The sequence below is a fragment of the Melanerpes formicivorus genome, unplaced genomic scaffold, assembly GCF_026170545.1.
Source record: "Melanerpes formicivorus ecotype bairdi unplaced genomic scaffold, bMelFor1.0.p_v2 SCAF_8, whole genome shotgun sequence".
In the NCBI taxonomy this organism is placed as follows: domain Eukaryota; kingdom Metazoa; phylum Chordata; class Aves; order Piciformes; family Picidae; genus Melanerpes; species Melanerpes formicivorus.
Genome location: NW_027142360.1, coordinates 24539831 through 24565509, shown reverse-complemented (window position 1 = coordinate 24565509; position 25679 = coordinate 24539831). Strand labels below are relative to the sequence as shown.

At 45.1% G+C, this 25679-nt stretch overlaps 1 protein-coding gene and 1 long non-coding RNA gene across 5 annotated transcripts in view; one reads left to right on the top strand and one right to left on the bottom strand.

Moving 5' to 3' along the window:
* The window catches only part of APAF1 (apoptotic peptidase activating factor 1), a 35072-nt gene extending 20530 nt beyond the window's left edge, over positions 1 to 14542 (top strand). Inside the window, exons 17-27 of one of the 3 annotated variants that reach the window (XM_068142757.1) lie at positions 575 to 736; positions 1948 to 2076; positions 3550 to 3675; positions 4975 to 5094; positions 6056 to 6181; positions 6488 to 6613; positions 8702 to 8821; positions 9866 to 9991; positions 10822 to 10947; positions 12152 to 12298; positions 12827 to 14542. In XM_068142757.1, the coding sequence (XP_067998858.1) occupies positions 575 to 736; positions 1948 to 2076; positions 3550 to 3675; positions 4975 to 5094; positions 6056 to 6181; positions 6488 to 6613; positions 8702 to 8821; positions 9866 to 9991; positions 10822 to 10947; positions 12152 to 12298; positions 12827 to 12970 (1452 nt within the window). In that variant the 3' untranslated portion in view covers positions 12971 to 14542. Of the gene's footprint in view, positions 1 to 574; positions 737 to 1947; positions 2077 to 3549; positions 3681 to 4974; positions 5098 to 6055; positions 6182 to 6487; positions 6614 to 8701; positions 8822 to 9865; positions 9992 to 10821; positions 10948 to 12151; positions 12299 to 12826 lie in introns of those variants that run through there. The other 2 variants (XR_010987833.1, XM_068142758.1) reach the window with 2 other exon arrangements.
* On the bottom strand, positions 40 to 24627 carry LOC137443237 (uncharacterized). Of its 2 annotated transcripts, XR_010987835.1 has the most exons (4): positions 24464 to 24627; positions 7732 to 8274; positions 380 to 465; positions 40 to 164 (listed from the first exon to the last, which is right to left on the bottom strand). It is a non-coding gene; the product is annotated as an uncharacterized lncRNA (long non-coding RNA). The 2 variants fall into 2 exon arrangements; XR_010987834.1 differs by having other exon boundaries at positions 40 to 465.
* Between the last annotated feature and the right edge of the window lie 1052 nt (positions 24628 to 25679).

Genomic DNA, 25679 nt, shown 5'->3' with positions numbered 1-25679 from the left:
CTTTGTAGTACATGCAAAAATATGCATAAGAAAACTTCATGGCTTCCTGATCACCTTTAATGAATTTAATCCTCAAACAGTTCATTATTGCTCCCATTTTAGTGCAGGGTTTTGCAATGGCTTACCCAGTGCCAGGGGATAAAATAAATGTTGGGTGTCAGTAGCTGTAAAGAAATCATAGAATCAATAAGGTTGGAAAAGACCTCAGAGATCATCCAGTCCAACCTATCACCCAACACTTCATGACTAACTAAACCATGGCTCCAAGTGCCACGTCCAGTCCCCTCTTGAACACCTCCAGGGATGGTGACTCCACCACCTCCCTGGGCAGCACATCCCAATGGCCAATTACTCTTCCTGGGAAGAACTTTCTCCTCACCTCAAGCCTAGACTTCTCCTGGCAGTGCTTGATCAGGGAAAGCAGGAAAGGCTTTTTTCTCTTCTACCTTATGCCACTCTTCTTTCCTAGAAGTGGAAAAGAGGAGAAGCCTGGGAGTTAGCTCTTCCCTCTTGTATTATGTATCTACAATGGTAAAAAGAGGTTTTTGTGTGTTGCCTTTACTTTTTATTGCAGGTGTGGGACACACGCTCAGGGAATGAACAGAAGAGTATTGAGATAAAAGATTTCTTCAGAAGTGCAGATGAGCAGCCAGATGATGTGGAAGTTTTAGTGAAATGTTGCTCTTGGTCCAGAAATGGTGATGTGATTTTGGTGGCAGCCAAAAATAAGCTTTTGGTGAGTACCTCTCTTAAATAATTTTCTGGAGGTGGTATATACCACCCTGTTCAATATCTTTATTGATGATCTGGACAAGGGGATTGAGTCCACCATCAGTAAATTGGCAGATGACACCAAGCTGGGGGCAGGAGTTGATCTGTTAGAGTGCAGGAGAACTCTGCAGAGGGACCTTGCCAGGCTGGACAGATGGGCAGAGTCCAAGGGCATGAGATTTAACACATCTAAGTGCCAGGTTCTAGACACTGGCCACAACAACCCCATGCAGAGCTACAGGCTGGGGTCAGAGTGGCTGGAGAGCAGCCAGGCAGAAAGGGACCGGGGGGATACTGGTTCATAGTTGGTTGAACATGAGCCAGCAGTGTGCCCAGGTGGCCAAGAAGGCCAATGGCATCCTGGCCTGGATCAGGAATAGTGTGACCAGCAGGAGCAGGGAAGTCATTCTGCCCTGTACTCAGCACTGGTTAGGCCACACCTTGAGTCCTGTGTCCAGTTCTGGGCCACTCAGTTTAGGAAAGATGTTGAGATGCTGGAAGGTGTCCAGAGAAGGGCAACAAAGCTGGGGAGGGGTCTGCAGCACAGCCCTGTGAGGAGAGGCTGAGGGAGCTGGGGTTGTTTAGTCTGGAGAAGAGGAGGCTCAGGGAGATCTCCTTGCTCTCTACAGCTACCTGAAGAGAGGTTGTAGCCAGGTGGGGGTTGGTCTCTTCTCCTAGGCAACCAGCACCAGAACAAGAGGACACAGTCTCAAGCTGTGCCAGGGGAGGTTTAGGCTGGATGTTAGGAGGAAGTTCTTCACAGAAAGAAGATTGGCCATTGGAATGTGCTGCCCAGGGAGGTGGTGGAGTCACCATCACTGGAGGTGTTTAGGAAGAGACTGGATGAGGCACTTGGTGCCATGGTTTAGTTGATTAGATGGTGTTGGGCGATAGGTTGGACTTGGAAGATCTCAAAGGTCTCTTCCAACCTGGTTAAGCCTGTATTTCTGTATATTACAGTGTAGGTAGAAATGATCCAAGACAAAATTCCAGGCCACTAAGATGTTTCAGTTATAAGGTACATGGTTTCAAGTGTGTGTAAAGTATGTGAGCACCAAACTCATTGAGAGAAAAACCTTTCTAATTGAAGAATGTATGATGGGGAGCACAGAAGCTATTTGTCTGTAGGGAAGTCACTCAGCCTGGGTGCTAACTGTTGTATTTCTGTGTTCACAGCTTTTTGATGTTAAGACATGTGATTTGTTGTCACAAGTCATTGCAAACCACCACAGCACCATCCAATACTGTGACTTCTGTCCTGGCGATGAGTTAGTAGCAGTTGCTTTGTCTCACTGCTCTGTTGAGGTAAGTGATCTACTTTGCTAGCAGTATACCAGGAAAGACTACTTCAAATACTCATTGATTCATAGAATGGTTTGGGTTGGAAGGGACCTTAAAGATCATCCAGTTCCAGACCCCCTGCCATGGGGCCAGGTTGTTCAAGGCCTCATCTGAACTGGCCTTGAACACCTCAAGGGAGGAGGCATCCACAGCCTCCCTGGGCAACCTGTTCCAGTGTCTCCTCACCCTCACTGTAAAGAATTTCTTCCTAATCTCCAGTCTAAATCTGCCCTTCTCAAGCTTCAATCCATTCCCTCTTGTCCTGTCACTAGAAGTCCTTGTAAAAAGTCCCTTCCTGGCTTCCTTGTAGGTCCCTTCTAGAAGGCCACTGTCAGGTCTCTCTGGAGCCTTCTTTACTAATACAAGCTGTTTGATTTGTCTTAGTTTCTTGTATGCAGCTGCAGAAGAAAGCTACTTTAGCAGGCTTTCAGTGTGCTTCTTTATTTTCAATTTGCATTCCCTTCTCAGATGTAAAATCCAAATTGGGAAATAACTTTGACATTCTGTGTGCCTTTTGGAGAAGAGAATTCACACTTCTGTAAAAAGCCAAGTCTACTCAATTCCTTGACAGCTACTGTTGTTGTTCTCAGGAGTACTGCTTAACTCAAAAGAAAGCAAATCCTCTCTCCTCACTCTAGAGAAGAGAAGGCTCCAGGGGGACCTTCTGGCTGCCTTCCAGCGCCTGAAGGCATCCTACAGGAAAGGTGCAGAGGGACTTTTCATAAGGGTGTCTAGCAACGGGACAAGAGGGAATGGTTTGAAGGTGAGGGAGAGTAGGCTCAGACTGGATTTTAGGAAGGGTATGAGGGTGTATGAGACTCAGTATGAGGGTGGTGAGACTCTGCAATAGGCTGCCCAGGGAGGCTGTGGACGCCTCCTCCCTGGGGGTGTTCAAGGCCAGGCTGGATGAGGCCTTGAGCAGCCAAGTCCAGTTGAGAGGTGTCCCTGCCCACGGCAGGGAGGTTGGAGTAGATGGTCTCTGAGGTCCCTTGCAACCTGAGCCATTCTGTAATTCTGTGATGCTACAGAATGGGGCAAAAGGAATGAAAATAAAAAGGAATGAAACAGAGTAACTTTGGGCCTAGCATGGCCAGAGTAAGCCTATACAAGTATCAGGCTTGGGGTCTGTTGTTGCTCAGGATCTTGGGTATGCAGTCTGTGATGAGGTTGAACTTGGATTTTTTTGATATTGTGATTCTTTTTATCATTTAAAAAACCATTTCTTGTCTTCTAAATTTCTAGCAGTCAAAGAGTGGCTGATTCAATCTCCCTGACCATCAGAGTGTGATGATCTGGCACACTTGTCACATCTGATTTAGGCATGGGAAGCAAGAAAATGCTAGGAGAAATAATGAGTAATTAAGTCTACTGCTTCTTGTTTTGCCTGTAAATGCAATCTAAATCCATCTGAGTTCTTCTTTCACTTGTTTGTTGCAGCTGTGGAACATCAAGTCTCTCTCAAAAGTGGCATACTGCAGGGGACACATGAGCTGGGTTCACTGTGTAACATTTTCCCTAGATGGATCTTTATTTCTGACATCTTCTGATGACCAGACAATACGTGTAAGGTGACATCTTTTTTTCCCCTTGGAAAAGCATGGATTTACAGGAATTGATTATTCAATGATGAACTTGAGCAGTTGTTTCTTAGAAAATGATACACCAAAATATATGATCATAGAACTAACAAGGTTGGAAGAGACCTCAGAGGTCATCAAGTCCAACCTATTACCTAATACCTAACACCTCCTGACAACTAAACCATGGCTCCAAGTCTCGCATCCAAGCCTTTTTTGCACACCTCCAGGGATGGGGACTCCACCACCTCCCTGGGCAGCACATCCCAATGGCCAATTACTCTTTCTGGGAAGAACTTTCTCCTCACTTCCAGCCTAAACTTCCCCTGGCACAGCTTGAGACTGTGTGCTCTTGTTCTGGTGCTGGTTGCCTGGGAGAAGAGACCATCGCCCACCTGGCTACAACCTCCCTTCAGGGAGCTGTAGAGAGCAAGAAGGTCTCCCCTGAGCATCCTTTTGTCCAGGCTAAGCAACCCCAGCTCCCTCAGCCTCTCCTCATAGGGCTTGTGCATGAGAACTCTCCCCAGCCTCATTGCCCTTCTCCGGACATGTTCAAGTATCTCAGTGTACTTCTTAAATTGAGGGGCCCAGAACTGGACACAGGACTCAAGGTGTGGCCTAACCAGTGCTGAGTACAGGGGCAGAATGACTTCCCTGCTCCAGCTGGCCACACTATTCCTGATGCAGGCCAGGATGCCATTGGCCTTCTTGGCCACCTGGGCACACTGCTGGCTTGTGTTCAGCTGCTGTCAACCAGTACCCCCAGGTCCCTTTCTGCCTGGCTGCTCTCCAGCCACCCTGACCCCAGCCTGTAGCGCTGCATGGAGTTGTTATGTAGTATTCCTACCTGTTACAGCCAGTGAATATTTGTTGTAGCATTACTTAGTTACACAGTACAATGAGCTGGCTTTTAAGCTTTTTGCTTACTGTTTATCTAAATTTGCTGTGTATCAAGATGACTTTTTAAAGTCCAGTTGGCTTTCAAGAGTAATTCTAACTTTGTTTCTGGGTTTAGATTTTAGCTGAATCAGGGCTTGTGAAGATTTTTGAGGATCCTAGCAGACTTGAGACCCTTTTCATTGTCAGCTGTTTTTTGCATGTTACTATTAAGGACAGATTTCTGTAACAGTATTAAATCAATGCCTCATTAAACCCTCTGAAAGTACAACTACAGTTTACCAAAGAAACTTTTCCTTTCCCCTCAGATTAGAAGGTGTGCAAGTCTTCTGATGCTTTATATTTTGTCCTTTAATAAAACCAATGCAATACTCTGTTTCTTCAACAGATTTGGGAGACCAAGAAGGTGTGCAAGTCTTCTGATGCTGTGCTAAAAAGTGAACTGGATGTTGTGTTTCACAATGAAGAAGTGATGATTTTAGCCATTTACAACCAGAAGCATTTACAAGTAAGCATTTCCCATTAGTGCAGTGGAAAATGTTATCTACAGACCTCAGTAGGAGGAAGACTGAAAAAAACCCTGCTTGTGTCTGGCTTTCAGCAGTTGGATCTGTAGCTGCAGGCTCTTCATGTATGATAACATTTTTATCTCTAGACACTCTTGCCTAGTTTAGGAAGCAAAAAATGAAGTTTGAGGGGAAATTTCCTCACTGATCTGGGTGCAGAGGAACCAAACTGTTGTCATGACTCTCTCAGAAGTGGGGTCCTTGTCACCTTTTGATCTGCTGCCTGTTCCTTTTTAAACACTTCACACTAGTAACTTTCTAAACTTAAACTTTGCTTGTAAAGCATCAAATTCTAAAGATTTGGGTTTTAGTTATTATTTTTATTTCTTTTATTCCCTGGGTAATTGCTGTGAGGGCAGCACTGTACTGAGATTTCACAGGATCACAGAGCGTTAAGGGTCGGAGGGACCTCAAAAGATCATCTAGTCCAACCCTCCTGGTGTATTACACATGCTAATAAATTTGAAGTCATGCTTAGAGCATGTGTCATAGTAGCACAGTATCAGTCAGGGTTGGGTTGGACAGGACCACAAGGATGTACTTCGAGTATTTTATGCTCCATTTGGCATGAGCTGTGTAACCTGGCTGGCAAGGTAAATTGGAATGTGGAGCTCACTTAAAATGGCTTTTGAAGTCTGGGAGTAGCATTTGGAGTTAGTGTTTTCTGTAGTCAAACTTTAAAAAGCCTTTGGGTACAAAGGTGAGTTCCCTTCTGCAAACTTGCCCTGTTCAGAGAGCATTCTATGAAGACAGCTACACTGCCCCTCAAACCCTCAAAGGTTTATGGAAGTAACTTGGTAATTCCAAGTTTGCAACTGGCACAGTGCTCTTCTCTCTGGTCTAATTTAGTTAAGTCAACATTTACAAACACTGCAAAACTGTAATGAACTTCCTGCCTTGCAGCTTATCAATGGGAATACAGACAGTGTCATTATGCAGACATCAGCTCAAGAATCCCCCATTTCCTGCTGTTGCTTAAGCGAGGATCTCAAATTTGCAGCTTTTGGACAGGAGAATGGAGCCATAAAGGTATTAAATCCTAACTTGGGTTCTAAAAATAGTTGGAAAGCATCCTTCTTGGTCTTTGCTGAAGAAATATACTTTGCACAGTAATATTCTTCCATACAATAAAGTTTTTACACTTGACAGTAATGCCTAAATGAAGAGAATTCAAAGGTAGTGCTAATACTGTAGCTCTAAATGTCATCTTGCCAAGGACTAAGCTACCATGAATTCTTGGTAGTTACAAGCTCACATTACTTTAAAAAGAGTTTGCATCTTCTTTTCCTCAAGTCCTGTAAAATAACTGTAATCATGGCATTCTTTATTGCACAGGTAGTGCAGTTGGTGGATGGGAAGGTTCTGAAGTCCCAGGAGGCCTACAGGATATCTGTGCAGCATTGTCGATTTACAGCTGATTGCCAGACTCTCGTTTCCAGTGCCCATGACTCAGTCATACAGGTTTGGATGATGCTTTATAAAGATGTTGTAGATTACTTAAAATGGTTTTTTAGAAGATGATTTATACAACAGAAAACACAAACTCAGTAAGTGACTAGTCTGTATTGCTCCTTCTTGGGGCTGCTCCTTCTTGGGGCAAGGAACTGTAGCAACTGAGCTTCAGTTTCTGGCTGAAGTGGTAACAAATATGACAGAATTTCTGGCTTTGATGCTGTTGATGACAGGAGGCACTAGCTGAAAGGAGCATCACTTTTCAAACAAGGTAACTCAGCAGTTCTGGTTATTCATGGTTTGGGGTGCAACCCAGACTTGGCTGGGTATGGTAGGACTTTCACAGCAGGCATGCTTAGGCTGTCTGAAAGAATGAGCCCTGTCTCTGAGTGGACTGGTGTGTCACAGAATCATAGGGAAGGGACCTGAAAGCTCATCTAGTTTCAATTCCCCTGACGTGGACAGGGACACCTCCCACTAGACCAGGTTGCTCAAAGCCTCAGACAGCCTGGTCTTAAACGCTTCCAGGGATGAGATGTCCACAACTTCTCTGTGCAGCCCATTCTAGAGTCTCACTACCCTCATAATAAAGAACTTCTTCTTAATGTCTAACTTAAATCTGCCCTGCTTTAGTTTAGAACCACTGCCCCTTGTCCAATACCACATGCCCTTATGAAAGTCCCTTCCCAGCTTTCTTGTAGGCCCTTCAGGTACTGGTAAGATTTCCTTGGAGCCTTTTCTTCTTTACCCTGAGCAGGTCTATTGTCCACCTAGTAGAGTGCTGAACACAGATACTAGATAGAAATAGAATGGTTCCACTAGTGTAGTTTAATAAGCTCTGTCTCTCAGCAGGGTAGATTGGCTCTGGGGAAGCATTCTGGTGTGTCTGTACTGGAGTTCTAGCTCACCTCAGGGATTCACTTGTGAAGTGAAATTCCTGGTTATTGACATTCACTGTGCTTTAGTTTGCACTGCAGAGCAGTTGCAGGCATGCAAGTAGAGCACACAGCATCACAGAATGGTTTGGGTTGGAAGAGACCTCCAAAGGTCATCTACCCCAACCCTCCTGCAGCGAGCAGGGCCATCCTCCACTAAATAATTTTGTTCAGAGCCTTGTCGAGCCTGACCTTGAATATCTCCAAGGATGGGGCCTCAGCTACCTCCATGCTCCAGCTAGTGCTGAACATGCAGTTCACACAACTACACTTGAGCTGATTTGATGTCAAACCTCCAGTGCACATCGGTGTGCTGGTCCTCAGCGCTGTTTTGCTCACCAGATCTTTTCCAACATCAGTTTTCTGATATAGCTGTAACCTATGCAGCATCCCACCTTGACCTCTGTTTAGACCTGAAGCTAGTTTGTGTGCCACGGCTGTGGGCAGTGAAGCAATGCAGAGCCCTCGGCGGTTTATGAAGGCTCTTGGGAGTCATCTTTCAGATCCAGCTTTTCTTCTGCGTCTTCAGCTCCCTCTAGTGGACACTGCCAGGATTGTCATCTGAGCGCCTCTGCTTTCTGTTCTTGCCGCTGAAAACCTATTAGCTTGAAAACTATGAAATCCTTGTCATGGCAACGAAATCGATGCTTTATGGCTTCTCTAAAATAAAATGGCACCTCTTCATTTTTCTTGTCTCCAGGGAACAGTTGAATGAAAGACAGAAGGGTCGTTTTGCTGTAATAAATAGAAAGCAAAATGGCACTTCATTAAGAAATACACTGTAAAAACAGGAAAGAAAGTTTCATTTCCATGTTGAAGATGCAAGGGGAGTCGATTTGCTGCCATAATTAAAGCTTTAACCCCCCCCCCCCCCCAAAAAAAAAACTTTTTTTGTTTTTAAATTATCAGTGAATGTTAATCATCAAATTCACATTGAAAATCACTTGGAACTCTCTTAGATTGGCTGTTAAATACTATGATATCCTCAGTATTCTCTCTCTGCTAGGAATATATTCAATATAATTAGTTGTCATCTCCTGAAGAACTTTTTATTGTTCCTGTGGCTTAAAAAATCAATCAATCAATCAGTTCATTCTTCTTAACTTGCTTTTTGAATGGAAAAAAAAAGCATGACTCTAAACATACTCCATCTTTTTATCAGGTGTGGAATTGGCAGTCCAATGAATGTGTGTTTCTGAGGGGACACAAGGAAGCAATCAAGGATTTCAGACTCCTGGAAAATTCCAAGCTTCTTTCTTGGTCATTTGATGGAACTGTTAAGGTAAATCAAGGGCTGTGAACCTACAAATCACTTACAATGGAATGAAGCTGGAGGTGGGGAGATACAGGCTGGATGTGAGGAGGAAGTTCTTCACCATGAGAGTGGTGAAGCCCTGGAATGGGCTGTCCAGGGAGGTGGTTGAGGCCCTGTCCCTGGAGGTGTTTAAGCCCAGGCTGGATGAGGCTCTGGCCAGCCTGATCTAGTGTGGGGTGTCCCTGCCCATGGCAGGGGGTTGGAACTAGATGATCCTTGTGGTCCCTTCCAGCGCTGACTGATACTATGATACTATAGAATAGAATAGAATAGAACATGTTGGTGACCCTTTATATCTGCCTGGAGAGCAGATGCCATAAAGCAAGCAGAGAATAGAATAGACTAGACTAGACTAGACCAGACCAGGTTGGAAGAGACCTTCAAGATCATCAAGTCCAACCTATCATCCAACACTATCTAATCAACTAACCCATGGCACCAAGCACCCCATCAAGTCTCCTCCTGAACACCTCCAGTGACGGTGACTCCACCACTTCCCTGGGCAGCCCATTCCAAAGGGCGATCACTCTCTCTGTGTAAAACTTCCTCCTAACCTCCAGCCTAAACCTCCCCTGGTGCAGCTTGAGACTGTGTCCTCTTGTTCTGGTACTGGTTGCCTGGGAGAAGAGACCAACCTCTGCCTGTCTACAGCCCCCCTTAAGGTAGTTGTAGAGAGCAATAAGGTCACCCCTGAGTCTCCTCTTCTGCAGGCTAAGCAACCCCAGCTCCCTCAGCCTCTCCTCATACTCTCTTCTAACCCTTGGTATTTCCTGCACTTGTGCTTGTCACTTATTTTATGGATCTTAAGGTGTAAGCTGACTTTTAAGACAGCAGTTTGCATTTTCCATTTCTAGCAAGCTTTGCATTTTTGTTGTATTTTAGCTGTCCCAGTAAGCTCAACAAAACATTGGCCATATTAAAACCAGGTACCTGAGTTTCAGCTCTTATGTATTGTTGTTGAACTTTTTACAGAGCTGCAAAAGTAAGCTGCTTTTCTTGTCTGCTTGGTAGGTTTGGGATATCACTACAGGAAACACAGAAAAAGATTTTGCTTGCCATGGAGGTGCTGTTCTGTCCTGTGCTGTTTCACCTGATGGTAGTAAATTTTCATCTGCTTCTGCTGACAAAACTGCAAAGGTAGGTTAGTTTCTGTCCAAAGATATTTGTCCTGAAATATGTCCTATATATCTTTTTTATGATGGGGTAACTAGTGATCACAGAACCAGAATCATTAAGGTTGGAAAAGACCTTTAGGATCATTGAATCCAACCATAACCCAACTCCCATGACCACTAAACCATATCCTGAAGTGCCATGTCCACACATTTCTTGAACACCTCCAGGGATGGGGATCCCACCACCTCCCTTGGCAGCCTGTTCCAATCCCTGACCACTCTTTCAGTAAAGAAGTGTTTCTTAATGTCCAATCTGAACCTCCCCTGGCACAGCTTAAGTCCATTTCCTCTTGTCCTATCACTGGGTACTTGGGAGAAGACACCAACACCAGCCTCACTCCAACCTCCTTTCAGGTAGTTGTAGAGAGCAGTAAGATCTCCCCTCAGCCTTCTCTTCTCCAGACTTAGCAACCCCAGCTGCCTCAGCCACTCCTCATTTGATGCCCTCTGAACCACTCACCAGCCTTGTTGCTCTTCTCTGGACATGCTGCAGCACCTCAATGTCTCTCCTGTAGTGTGGTGCCCAGAACTGAACACAGCACTCAAGCTGTGGCCTCACCAGAGCTGAGTACAGGGGGCACAGTCACTTCCCTACCCCTGCTGGACACTGGTTTTGATCCAGGCCAGGATGCTGTTGGCCTTAAGATACTAGAAAGAAAACCAGACTCTAATACCTAAATGTGCACACAGACACATATACAGAAAGGTTTATGTACACTTGAGTGTTAATTCCTCTTTAGGAATTGGTTTTCAACTTGTCTTTTTCACTCTTTTGAAATGTTTTCCATTTAGATCTGGAGCTTTGGAAGTTCTTCTGTCCTTCATGAGCTGAAAGGTCACGAAGCCTGTGTACGGTGCTGTGCTTTCTCTCCTAATAACAAGTTGATGGCCACTGGAGATGACAAAGGAGAAATAAGGGTACTGTTTTAACCTTGCTGTTTGTTCTATAACTCACCTGACAGTAGGTTCACAGACTGAATCATAGAATCACAGAATGGTAGGGGTTGAAAGGGACCTTTGGAGATCATTGAGTCCAAGCCCCCTGCCAAAAGAGGATCACCCTGGGCAGGTCATATAGGAACACAGCCAGATGGGTCTTGGAAGTCTCCAGACAAGGAGACTCCACAACCTCTCTGGGCAGCCTGTTCCAGTGCTCCAGCACCCTCATAGGAAAGAAGTTTCTCCTTATGTTGAGGCAGAACTGCCTGTGTTGCAGTTTGTATTTGTTGCCCCTCATCCTGTCACCGGACATGGAAAAGAGCCTGGCCAATTCTTCCTGACACCCACCCCTCAGATATTTATAAACATTAATAAGATCTCCTCTTAGTCTTCTTTTTTCCAGGCTAAACAGCCCCAGGTCTCTCAGCCTTTCCCTGTAAAACAGATGGTCCAGTTCCCTCATCCTTATAGCCCTCAGTTGGATGCTCTCTAGCATACCCCTGTCCCTCTTGAACTGGGGAGCCTAGAACTGGACACAACACTCCAGATGTAGCCTCACTGCAGCAGAGTAGAGGAGGGGGGGAAGACCCTCCACTGACCTGCTGGCCACGCTCTTCTTAATGCACCACCACTGGCCTTTTTGGCCACAAGAGTACATTGCTGTGCCATGGGTAACTTATTGTCCACCAGGACTCTTAAGGTCCATAGAATTGGGATGGGATGGGATGGGATGGGATGGGATGGGATGGGATGGGATGGGATGGGATGGGATGGAATAGCATAGCAGCTCACACCCTAATCTGTACTGGTGAAGAGGAGTTCTCACAGTTTGTGGTGTTAATTTGTTGGCTTTGTGGTGAACGTGTGGCTAACTTTGCAACTCCTCAGAGAGAGGAGTTTGTAACCATATTGATGGGTTTATGTTCCATGAATGCTGAGGAGCTGATTCACTTGATTTGTTCATAATTCTGTTGTGAATTGCAAGTGTTCAGTCTACGTGATACAGCTCCAAGAGGAGAATTCAGTGTTAGGGTTATTCTACTTGAAGTGACAGAATGCTTATTTACAAAGTTTTGGTTTTCTTTAATCTAGGAAAAAAGCCACTTCAGCTTCCCTTACTGGAGGGCTTTTCTTGCTTTCCCCAGTAAGTTTACTTACAGAAATAATCTTTCCTCTCTTGTAGATTTGGGACATTCTAACAGGTGCACTACTTCACTTCTGCTCTCCAGTTACTGTAGAGGAAGGAGAACCAGCACATGGGGGTTGGGTGACAGACCTCTCCTTTTCTCCTGACAGTAACATGCTTGTGTCAGCTGGAGGCTATCTTATGGTAAGCCTTGAAATAATCAAATATCCTTAACATACCTACTCAAAGGGCAATACTCTGATGAGGTGCTCCCAGCTAAGTATTGGTGAACTTGCTGTGTGAGTGGTACCCACTGGCCCTGCACTGGATCGTTTATCCACCAAGAGATTCAAGAGCACCTGAAGGAAACATACCAGAAAGCTTGGAGGGTGGTGGTGGGCAACTTAGTACAAGGGCTTGTGGAGATAGGATGAGAGGGAATGGACTGAAGCTGGAAGAGAGGAGATTTAAACTGGGTATTGGGAAGAAATTCCTTGAGTGAGGTGGGTGAGACACTGCAAGCTGTTCAAAAGCAGGTTGGATGATGCCTCAAGCAACCTGGGCTAGTGGGAGGTATCCCTGCCCATTTCGGGCAGGTTGGAACTAGATAATCTTTAAGATCCCTTCCACCTCCAAACCATTCTAGGGTTGTTCAGGAAAAGCAGTCAGCTGGCCTTGCTCTGCTAAGCCAGCTAACAGAAAATGTTTTGTTGTTGTTTGTCTTTTTCACAGTGGTGGAATGTAACTACTGGAGAGTCCTTACAAACCTTCTACACCAATGGAACAAACCTCAAGTCAATCCACGTGTCCCCTGATTTTGAAGTGTATGTGACTGTTGATAATCTTGGCATTCTTTATGTATTGCAGAAGTTGTGATGAAGGTGCTGAGCACTGCAAAGAGAAGTCATTCTCTTTTTGTTTCTTAAGCTGGAAACAGAATTCTGCTCAACATTTGTCTGACACTGATGAAGCTGTGAATTTGATGGCATTGTTTTATTCATGATGTTTTCCTGTATAGTTATGTGCATTTATGCATGGTTTCCCAGCTGAACTTACATTTGGTCTTGTTTATAACAAGCATTATTATAAACTTGTTTAGAATAAGCAGTATCAGAAACTTTTAAGTCTTGATTTGCATCTTAAATGGCTTCCCGTTTTGTAAGGAAATTATATTAAGATTTATTTAAATTAGTTGAAATTAATATTGATAGCAGTAAAGAAATAATAGGAGTGTAATACTTGGACGTTGCTAAGGCTGATGGCTAAATGCTCTCTAGCCCTGAACACAACTGTGTGAGATGAAAAAAAATGGACTATTTTTTAACTGTGATGCAAAGATTTTCATGTTCTTACAGAATGGAAAGAATCAGGGACATCCTGGAGCAGCCAAGAATCAGGAGGCCCTGAGCCTAGTTGAGAGGTGCCCCTGCCCGTGGCAGGGAGGTTGGAGTAGATGATCTCTAAGGTCCCTTCCAATCTAAGCCATTCTATGATTTTAAAAATGAAACTATCTTGGTGCTTGATATTCAAAACCAAGCAAGTAGCTGTGCAGTTTACAGCAGCAGAACCTTCATGCTTCTAACCCTGGGGAGATGAAGCACAAGAGCCGTGCCTATCAATGGGAACACCTTGAGTCTTGTTTTCTCAAGGCAACATCCCAAAGGCCACTGCTATGGAACTGGAAGAGCTTGTGCCACATTTCCAGTCAAAGGATGAATGCAGCTAGGCAGCTACAGTGAGAATGGAGATGTTTTCAAAGGTACATATTGAAAAAGACAGAGGAGAGGAGAATTTTAGTTACTTTTCCTTTGGGAATTAGCATTCAGTTTATACTATGGAGACAGTCTGCTGTCCTCAGCTCTGTTTACATGGGATTCTAAGCACAGGGATCTCTTGCCTGGCAATATGTGATCATCTTTTTTTAACCTTTTTTTATCTTTACACTCTATTTATAGATTCAAGGTGGGGTAGAACTGTTGATGTTTTCTACTAATTCTACTTGAGCTATCTTTTGTGGGTAACAAGATAGCAGTTTTTCATAGGTAGCTAGTAAACCTTGCTCTGGTAAATTGCCTCTGAAGTGCTCTGAGCAACTGCACAAGCATGAGTATCATGACTTTTGTATTTTTGTTGTTGGCAGGAGGCCCTTCCAGCTAAGTGCTTGACTGTAAAGAGTACATTAGCAAGTGTCTCAGCTGATACTGAATAATGACATTCTCCCTTTGTACTGGTTTTGGTGTGCTTTTCAAAAGATCTAATATGCGTTCTTAGTGGGTTTTTCTGGTTTTGGACAATCATCCCTTTGTCCTCTTTCTTACCTTCCTGGGGTGCTGTTGAATACGGGTCAGTGTAAGCAAAGGAATGGACAGGAAAAAAGAGATGCCATAGAGAAAATGTCAAGTTTTGTATTCTAAGTATGCACAGCAGTCAATAAAGATAATCCAGGCAGTGCTGGCCAAAGCTGTAACGCTCACTTGGAATTCCTGAGTGTTTGTGGGGTCTGTGTTGTTTATTTTCTTCCATTGTGACTTTTATTTTCAACCTAAACTCTAGGCTGCTTTACAAAATACTTGATTCACCTTTTCCTCCATCCTCATATTAAACACTGTTGCTTACCTGTCAAAGGGGAAACTGAAGTCTTGAAACATGTCCTGCACTTTTCAGGACAGACTTACTTCTACTGTCTAGTTTGTACAGACCTCATCAGCACTTTTGCCTCAGCAGCTGAAGATTCAAGGAGCAGGAAGCTCCTCTTGGCTTCCTGAGTCCCTTGATGGCATTGTGCTGTCCTTATTGCACCAGAGTACATTGGTCTGAACCAGTGAGACCCAAAAGAAGATACAGGGTAAATGTTTTGCAGGAAGAACCAGGGCAGAAAGATGTTTTGTCGCAATGCTAATGAAACACTGACGGTGTAAAAACTGATCCTGCTTTAATAAAGGAAGTGAAGGGTGGAGGAGCAGAGTTCAGAGACCATTTCCATTCTGGAGCTTGAAGAAGGGAGAGATGGTGCTTTCTTGAATGATGCTGCAAGAATGAGAACACAGCAGTGTGACACTTGCTGCTGGATGGGAGGAAGCTGTGCTGCAAAGAAGGTGGTGGTAACAGAGTCAGGAAGGTCTCATTCATGGAATTGACTGTCTGTAGCTGAGGTGGAAGAAGAGAGAGCAATGAGAAAGTCCTAAGAGCCAAAGAGAATTCAGAGGAAGTGGATGACAAAATTTAAATGAAAAGTTGTTAAAATAGGAACCAAGCAAGCCTGCAACTTCTTTCATTTAAAATATTCAAGAAGGTTAAGGCAGTTTAATAAAAACTAAAGTCCTGCTGTGTCATCAGCTTTAGCTGTTCTCTCTTTGATGGTATGTCTATTTCAAAGGAAACAAATGAGAGGTTGGCCAGAAGAAACATTTATGTAGATTGAACTTTCCTCTTCTTAAATGGAAACAAGCACAGGAAGCTACTTTGTTTTGTCAACAGCCAGGCCTTGAGACAGAAACTGCCTCTTGAAGCAGTTAAGCTACTTCAACTTTCTCCTCCTGAATAAACATGCATGCACATCAGGGGAATCAAAGGTGGAAAAAGCCTTTGAGATCATCTATCCAGCTGTCAACCCAACAACCCACCACCACCATGGCCTTTAAAACCATATTCCAAAGTGCCATGTCCACACATTTCTTGAACACTTCCAGGGACAATGACTCCACCACCTCCTTGGGCAGCTTCTTCCACTGCCTGACCACTCTTGCAGGAAATAATAATTCTTTCCTAATATCCAACCTCAACCTCCCCTGGCACAACTTCAGGCCATTTCCTTTCATGCCATCACCCTACTGGGGAGAAGAGACCAACCACCACCTCACTCCAACCTCATTTCAGGTAGCTGTAGAGAGCAATGAGGTCCCCTCCTCAGTCTCCTCTGTACTAAATCCCAGTTCCCTCGGCCACTTCTCATAACCCTTGCTCTCTGGACCCTTCACCAGCTTTGTTGCCCTCTGGACATGTGCCAGCAATTCAGTGTCTCAACTCAAACTGAGTTTGATCACTTAAGTCACTAATTTGACTAGTCCAACTACCACATTTGTGGGTTAGAGCAGAGCTTAACTGTAGGAGATGACAGGAACTGCTGAAGTTGTCAATAATGCATGCAGACTGAAACTCTTTGCTACTCACTGGATCGTTTAGGCTGCACCCTAACAGCCCCAGCCTAGGCCTCCATTAAGTCTGGTTGCAAGGTTTCTCATCAAAACCAACCATAGCAGAAAGGTGTGCAGGGATTTGAAAACACAAAACCAAAACCCCAAACCCCCAAACAAAACCCCAACAAAACTCAAAGCCCCAAGAAATCCCCAAAGTCCCTCTCCACACTCCTCAGAAACAACCACCCCACCAACATGCAAAGATGTGGATAGCAGCACTCTGCACAGCAGCTTTGGAAATGCTGAACATTACAGGTCAGCCTACTTAAAGGCTTGTGCCCCAAACAAACCTAGAACTCAGCACCTCACTGCACATTGGCAAAGCCAGGGACTGTGGCCCCTTCCTAGCTAGGAAGAGTACAGTGATTTTGAGCACAAAAATCAGACTGAAATTGGGGTGAGTCTCCAGCACACTCCCAGCTCTCCAGCCACCAAGGTTCAGGTGGCTTCTGCCTTTCCTGAAATCAGCTCCTCGCAGTGCTTAGATATTCTTTACAATGAGGGTTGTGCAATAATGGAACAAGCTGCGCAGGGATGTGGTTGAGGCCTCATCCCTGCAGACATTCAAGTCAAACTTGATGGCAGCCTGAGGAACCTATCTAGTTGGAGATGTCCCTGCTCACTGCAGGGGGGTTGGGGGGGTGTGCAGGTTGGACAAGATGATCTTTGAGGGTCCCTTCCAACCCAGTGCACTCTGTGATTTCACTGGGCTTTGGAGCTTGGCATTGCTGTGAAGACAGTTTTGGGTTAGAATATGATTTTTGTTTAGAGGTACTTCATACTTTTAAGTCCTTAATTAACTGGTTCTTTGGTGCTCTACTGAACTGCTGACTTCCCATACTTAATCACACCCTGTAGAGAGTCACACAGGGAGTTATGTAAAAGACACATTCACTTCAGGCACCAAAAGTACAAAGTGGCCAGATTTGCAGGCTACAAAACTGGGGCACTTCTGATATAGCTGAATGACCCCCTAAAATTAAAGGATGAGACAGGAGCTGCAGCACAAATCTAAGCAGATGTAAGGGAAAGGACTGAAACAAGAGGAAGAATTTGATCTAGGTCCATCAAAGGGATGTCAAGTAGGTAAGGTGGCACAGTAAGCAGCTGAACTTGTTTGGGAGAGAGAGTTGGGGCAAAAAGAGACTGAAGATGGCTAGCAAGACTGATTGAAGATGAGACTGACAAAAGACTGGGAGGGCAGGGAATGTGAATGGTAAGTTTGGGGATGCAGTCAGGCTGCAAACTGGAGCCCCCACAGCAGGCATACATTGAAACTGGAAGGAGACAGAAGAATTAACAGACATGAGGCACTTCTGTATTTGCAGAAACCTGAGATTTGAGAGAGAAGTATTTCCCTCACTAACTGACTGTAATGTCAGCCAGCTGCAAAGAAGTCTGTGGAGTCACCTCTGGCATAGGACATTGGTTTAGCATTTCTTTCTTCAGACCCAAAGGGACTTCTACACAGCTGCACAAAGGCAAAGCAGTTAATGGACTATCCTTAGTCCTTTTTGGTCAAGGTGACTGTCCAGTCAGGTTCCTAGTAGGCTGGAAGTGTACAGGCTAGTAAGGGGACCATAGCCAGCATTAAAAATGAAGGTAGGGAAAAAGCCAGACACCTCCATAAAGTGAGAATTACTATACTTGACCTCTGCTCAAGGTAGGAGAGAAGCAGTCAAGGAGAGCATGTGAAGAAACTGGAGCATTTGGATGCTGCAAACCCAGGAGTTAATACTAACAACCACCTTACAGTGGGCAAAAGAAGGTAAGATTATATGAAAGTAGATTGTATTTGACCTTAGAAGATAAGGCAACTGGAATCAATGTAGCTGACAAAGGACTTTAAGCATTGTTTGGTTAATGAGGACTCTAATATGCAAGACAAAGCTGCTGCTGGGAGGAGACTTAAAGACTGGAGAAACTCCTGAAGAAACAAGAAGGAAATTCCTTGTTGTGGAGGGTTTTCTAAAGCAGATGCTGCATTGCAGACTGGACAGGATTACTCCTGCAGCATGGCCTCCTATTTATTAAAAGCCAGAGGAGCTATTGCTCACAGTTGGCAGGAGGAGACACTCAGCATATCTGGTTCTGATGTTCTGTCAAGAAATTCAGAGGAGGCTGCTTCTCCTGCAGAACCACATGCCTTGAAGCTTGAATAGGCATCTCAGAATCAAACATGGTGAGCACCGGGAAGAGAATTAGCAGGTTAGGAAGGAGGTTGTGTCAGTTCTTTGGAAAAGAAAGCAGCATGCTAGACAACTAACAAACTTCCACATCCAACTGTGGAACAGCTCTATAGCTTCTGCTCTAGATTAAAAGAGGCTGTCAGTGCCACGTGCAGAGCTCCCCTTTAATTTTGCCCTAGATTTCTTTCAGTGTGTGCTGTTCATCTGTCCTGCTTCACACTTCACTGGAGGATGATGTCAAAGATGACATCAAGGCAACAGCCTAGAAATAGTAACTGTGATGGTCTCCAAACTACCAGCCCAAGGAGGAATTAGCTCTGCAGAGGAACTGTGTGGCAGGGACAAGCATGTAAGTGAAAGACATGACACAGGGGTTACAGACAACATTGATGTGTGGGCACTCAGCTAGGAAGAGTGGGATCCCTTACCTCATGTAAAAATGGCCAGCTGAAGAGAAGGGGGGAAAGAGGACTCTGCTGGAAGTACCGACAGGATTTTCAGCAAACTGGAAAGCACAAGAGGATAAGGCTCTACTGAAAAGCTCTGTCATTGTTTAGTCTGAGCTCTACATCTTCTTTGGGTGAAGCAACTTCTTTGCTAAGCTAGCAAAGTGATCATACTGCTCACAAGTCCAACCCTTGAATACACAGGTTCTAGTTAACTTTCACGTGTGAGAGCTGATAGCCCAAACTGGACAGATGCTGTTTCACTTACCTGAGCTTGTGATCAAACACACAAGATGCACTTACAGGTAGAGTTATATCTGGCCAGCCTGCAGAAGTGGTTTTGGAGACACCTTATTGTGGCTTTCCAGTACTTGGAAGAGGGGGCTATAGGAAAGCTACAGTCCTATGCAAACCCACTCTGGATGAACCTGCTCTGGTTGGGGGACTGGGACTAGATGAGGTCCAGAGGTCCCTTCCAACCTCTATCATTACATGATTCTGTGATCCTTGCTCAAAGCTACATTAGTGCTAACATTAAAGCCTTTAGAAAGCAAGCAAGCAAGCAAGCAAACAACAAAATGGAAAATTCATATCTAATAGTAAGAGTGGATTGATGTGTGAGAGACCAGGGGGCTGGAACACCTCTCCTACAAGAGCAGGCTGAGGGAGCTGGGGTTGTTCAGCCTGGAGAAGAGAAGGCTCCACGGAGACCTAATAGTGACCTTCCAGTACCTGAAGGGAGCCCATGAGAATGCTGGAGAGGGACTGTTTACAAAGACCTGTCGTGATAGGATGAGAGGCAATGGCTTCAAACCAGAGAAGAGCAGATTTAGATTGGATGTTAGGAACAAGTTCTGTACCGCAAGGTAGTGGAACTCTGGAACAGGTTGCCCAGACAGGTAGTTGCCCCAACCCTGGATATGTTCAAGGTCAGTCCTGACATGGCTCTGAACGTTATCTAGTGGAGGATGTCCCTGCTCACAGCAGCAGGCTTGGACTAAATGACCTTTGAAGGTCCCTTGCAATCTAAACCATTCTATGATTCTATGTCCAGGTCAAAGGCAGTTTGTGTATTTGCTTCCATCTTTTCCAAGCACATAACAGAAACCCCAGAAAGTCACAGTAAGACAAAGGAAACCCAAAGATGCTCCAGTACAGAGAATACCCAAAGAGCATAAACCTTGTCCTACAGTGACAGCATGAGGGAAAAAGGAACAGACCACACTAACTTTTAAGATCCATTAGATGGCAGTGCAGTCCTCATTCTTGTGATTATTGGATGATGATAATTGCTAGGCTGCAGAATGAGGAGTTTGGGCATGTCCTAAGCAAAGCTATCCTAATTTATCTAACTGAGGTTGGCACTACTGATTTCATGAATTTATGTTGCAAAGATGATGATTATCTGTTGTAGTTACCTTTATATAATCATATACTGTCTGGAAGGAATCAGTGATGAACTAGGAGAATAATTCTGCATTGGAATTGAGTGAATCTGCTGAAACCTCCAAGTACCTGGGAATGCTGCAGATGAGTGAAGGTTAATATGAAAACAGGTTAGACCATTGTTAGTATTGTCAGTGTTAGATGTATTTTCATAAAACTTCAACATTTACCCAGGCCAAATACCTCAAACCTAGGAAATTAAACTGATTGCTGTAAGAAGGGACAAGATTACTGGGTGCCACCATTACCCCCAGCCCCTGATGTGGCAGGAAGGCCATAGGTAAGAAGTACCTGAGTGATTACAGCTGATGCTACACACAGCCTGCCAAAAAAAGCCAAAAGAGATAAAAACTATCCCTGCCCATCTCTCTTTGGGGAAAGCTCTTTCCCAGCCAGGCATCTCTAGCCAGGGCACAATGCAGTCTGCAAGGGAACTGCAGTGGGCAAACAAAAAGATGAATCCCTGTCACACCTGAAGGCACAGCTCACTTGTGCTCACTACTGCATTACTTTATGTACAACCTTGAATTCACCATTCCACTCTGTTGCTCAGGGCTAACTTCAAGTCAGTCATGGTCACCTCAGACCAGCCTTGGTCATCTCTTACAAGAATCATCACAATTCACAACCCCTTAGACTCTTCTCATTTATTTCAAGCCATGATAAATGTTATCAGGTGTAATTCAAAGGATGCTTCACCTTCTCCATCTCAGACACTTGGCTGTTTATTGTTTGGACTTGCTGACTCAAAGTTCTTTAGTTTGAATAAATGCATCCTTGCCACCTGTTCTGTTAAGACTGTAAAATCTGTTAAGATTGTACTATAAATCCTCCCCCTGTGGTTAATACATTCCAAATTGTCTTTCCACATCAGATCTCACCACTGTGTCATTGTGATCAGTGCAACAAGGTGCTTTCTGTTAACAGCAGAGGTTTAATGATCCCTCATTTTCTTTGATTACTGGTATTTCACTCATCCATGTACAACCCCTTATCAGTTACTCCTACACTTCACTCTGTAATTTGCACTTTTAAATATTATAAACATCTCCTGATCTATTTATTTGTTTCACTGCAGCTTCTATACCTCTTTATAAGGGATGTCATGTTAGGTAGCACCTCATTCAGCAGGTTTTGTGGTGATTGGGGGTTCCCCCCCACCCCAGCATTTACAGATCCGTGACTCTTTGGCCCCTTCTCATTGACTCCCAGCTTTAACACACCCTACCTTACATCTGTGTAAGCCAGCCATGCCAAAAACTGTTTTGCTGGGATGATTGCAAGTCTGTAAGTCCCTGATCAAGGTGCTACCCTGTTGCACAAGAAACAAGCAAGCAGGGTACAAGCAGTAACACCTGCTAAGAACTGATTAATTTTTACACCTTGCATTTGAGTTTATAATTTGATTTCCTAAGAGAAGATTTCATGAAGTTGTGCTTTTCAAGACTGCCTCCACTGATCCAAAGCCAAGCATGTGGGTGTTTTTCATCTCACTGCAGTTGATTTAACTTGTAAAAAGGAGACTTAACTTCCACTCTGTATTCTCTTTCAATTACATAAACATTCCTGTGAGCGTCCTAAGACAGATTTAGAGCTGCCTGGTGATAATTTATGAGCACTTTACATTGGCCTGATTACAGCAATGTTGGTTATATGGCTTCACTTGCCTTTTCCCCCTGACTGATTCCTGCTATGTTAAACAACTCTGAAAGGGAAGGATAGATTAAGGCACCCAGTTTTCAAACTCTACTCAGCCCCTAAGGAAAAATGCCAGAGTTATTGGAATATTCTATTCAAAATAGCCCCTAAAATGGGCTCAGAGGAAGAAAAAGCAAAGAAGTCCAAGAAGAGCAGAACCTGTCTTTCCAATGGAATGGAAAAAGAGCTTAACTGTTAAAAAAGTACTGCTTTTGTCAGTCACTGTACAAACACCACCACTACCATTATGCCTTTTCCTTTAACACGCCTCTGCTACTGGATTATCTGTTCTGCTCATCTCTGACTGCAGCCACTTCCAGTTTGCCTTCCTCTGCAGAAGAATTTTTGCAGTCTTCCCATTTGGAAGAGGTTACAGTACCTAATTCAGCTATCCTCACCCTGAAGTTCTGGCTGTATTTATGAACTTCCAGTTTTTCCCTTCGAGGGATCTCATCAGCCACGAATGGACAGATACCTCAGAAACTGCAAACACCACAAACATCTCAGTGTGGTAATTTCAGTAGGGAAAACCACTTTGTTAGAGCTCAAAGACTGCACAAAGGACATTCAAAACAGAGGACATGCAAGCTCAAAGCCCCTCACTACTGTGGTATGTTACCAGTTCCAATTTAAGACACCCAAAATTTGTTGTGATGAAGAAAAGAAAGTATCTCAAAGTTAAGACCTCTTGTATTTGCTACTAACTGCTCAAAGTCTTCACTGAGATCAAATTCTCATGTAGCTTCTTAACCTAGAAGCTTCTGTAACTGCTTTGTCAACATTTGAAGCTGAGTGCTGCATGCTAGGTAATGGAAATGCCAGATAGTTGAGAATGGTTAAGTGACTGTTTAGTAACTGCAGCTCTTATACTGACAGATGACTTTTCAGAACTCTTTTTGTAACTCACCCACAGAAGAAAATCTTGCTCTAGCTCAAGCAGAAATCAAACTGCTAGCAATAATCAGCAGATTCAGAAACTGAAGCAAGCAAAGTCTACACTGGAGCAGGACGCATCTAAGAGCGAGCAGCAGCTGGGCAAGAAGACCAAGATGTTACAGACACATTCACTTTTCTTCATCGTTGTTGCATTTCTAAACAAAGGGTACTTTGAGGGCACAGCACTGTTGTGGTGTATGGCAAGGGCAGCTTTACAGACCCCCTGGTGCAAAGACTTTTAACAGCTGAACTCAATTTGGCTGTCAATTTGTTCTAAGTGGCCAGACAGGTGCGCTTTCAACTGTGGCTATAGAGACGTTGTTTACTCTTAATTACACAGCTTCCAAGGAGGTGTTGGGCCCCCAATGTTTGTTTGTTTTTTTCATTTGTGAACTCAGAAGAAGTAACTTTTCTAGCACTTCCTATTTCCCTTCAAGGTTTTGAAAGAAAAAGACTTGGCCAATGACAAATGTAAAATACCAGAGCTCCAGGAAATAAGGAGTAGACTTGAAAAAGAAAGTGCCCAGTTTGGGTGAAGAGCTTAGAGCTTACAAGCAAGAATTTGAGAAGGTATATGGAGACAAAGCAAGTCTTAAAGCGGTTGTTATTTGATAACAAACATATGCCTGCTCAATAGACGTTACCTGGAATAGTTTTGTAAAGATAGCTGCTGTAACTATCACTACTACAGGTAAGGAGACAAAGAACAGATTTTGTTGAGGTTGCTGAGCAATGCTAACTTACTTAGTGGTAATCTGGAGCACCTGTGTCCAATAGTCTTGGCCAGCTGGACCACATACCTGGTCTTAGCTTCAGGCTGGGCTGCATGTCCTGGCTTTCCTCCCGGTCAGCTGTAGGGTCGCTAACCTGTGCATTCACTAGGCTGAAGTGCAGAAAGGATGTCCAGAAGTGTCATCAATATAAAGTGCCCCTGATCCTTCTCAAGGAGGGGTGGTAGAGCTGAAACTCCCTTGATGTGCTGTGGTTTCTTAAAATGTCTTTAAAAGGCACAGTCAGGGGAGAAACACTCTCAGGACACTCATCAAAGACTCTCTCCCAAAATCCTAACAAGCAAATCAGCTCTCTAAAAGGGTAGAGGTTTGGAGGCTTTGATTAAACAATTTCTAGTCTTCGGTAAAACAGTTTCTCACCACATTCCACGTATTTAGTTTTCAGTCTCTGTAGTAAACAAATACTCTTAAAAGGCTGCAATTTGTGTTTTCCATCTGACACCACCAGCAGCTAACAGCTCCCACCTGCTAAGCACGCAGCATTGAAGCTGCTGCGCAAGTGATCAGCGAAGGCACAGTCCCCGTGGACTAACAAGAAGAAAAGAACCTGGCACCTTGCGAGTTCCAGCTGCCCCCTGGAGTTTAGATTCGGAGGAAAGGTTATTACCATTCCCACTATTCCTGTTCTAAAGAAGGAAATTCAGAACAATGTGGATAAAACGTGTACCTGATCGGCCCGGCGCAGGCGTGAGCAGTCTAGGGGAGGAAGCCGCCGAGAGACGAGCAGTAGCCAGCGGGGGAGCGCAGGGGAGGACCGCCGGGCCCCCGGGACTCGCCGGCTCCCCTCCGCAGCGGTCGTACTTCCGCCGCCAATGACGCAGGCCAGGGCTGTCGCCACTTCCCGCTGGCCTGTGGGGGTCGCTGCCCGCCCGCGCAGCCTCCGCGGCTGCCGCCCTCCCGTGCCGGCAGGGGGCGCGCGCGGGCACGAGCCGCGACCGAGCTGGCGGAGTGCGCGGGGCGGCTGCAGCGGCTTCTGCCCCGGGGCGCTGCCTTGCGATGGCAGAATCCCAGAACGGTCCCGGCTCGAAGGGACCTCCGGGGATCACCGAATCCGGAACCCCTGCCAAAGCAGGGTCACCTAGGGCAGGCCACAGGGGAACACGTGCAGGCGCATGGGACAGTCACGCATCACCCGTGTGCCGCACACAGGCGGCCTAACCAGGAGCTGCACATGTGCCATCCATGTGCCACCCACACACTGCCCACAACAACCAGGTGTTGCCCATACGCCGTGCATGGGACAATCACGTGCAGCCCAAGCGAGGCCCACACACGACCCATGTGCTGCACAGACCACCCAAACACAACTGTGGCAAGCTGAGCTGGGCTGAGCCAGGCTGAGCCGAGCTGAGCCGAGCTGAGGCAGGCTGGGTGTTGGGCTGAGCCAGACAGAGCTGAGCTCATCTGGGCCACACTCAGCTGGGCTGGGGTGAATCAAGCTGAGCAGCACCTGTGCAGCCTGTGGGCATGCCTGTGGGCATGGTGTGGGCTACACACGATTGTTGCATGCGCAGCACATGGCCAGCACGTGTGTTGGTGTCACATGTGCAGCATGTGGGCAGCACATGGATGGCACACGGGAAGCTTGTGCACAGCATGTGGTTGTTGAGTGGGCAGCACATGCATGGCATGTGGTTGCTGCCTGGGTGGCACTGTGCATGCTCCTGTGAGTGATGCGTGGGTGTCGTGTGGGCATCAGGTGGCATCCTCCACGTTTGAAGAGAGGAAACTGCTGCCAGACTGATAAAGAAAATAGATCTGCAGGGTCTGGTTATTGCCAGGGTGGGAAGAACTGAGTTAATGGTCAGAGCTGGTGGCATGAGCGGGGCTGTGATAACTTCAGTTATTCATCCTGAGTTTACCCCTCACTAACAGTAACACAG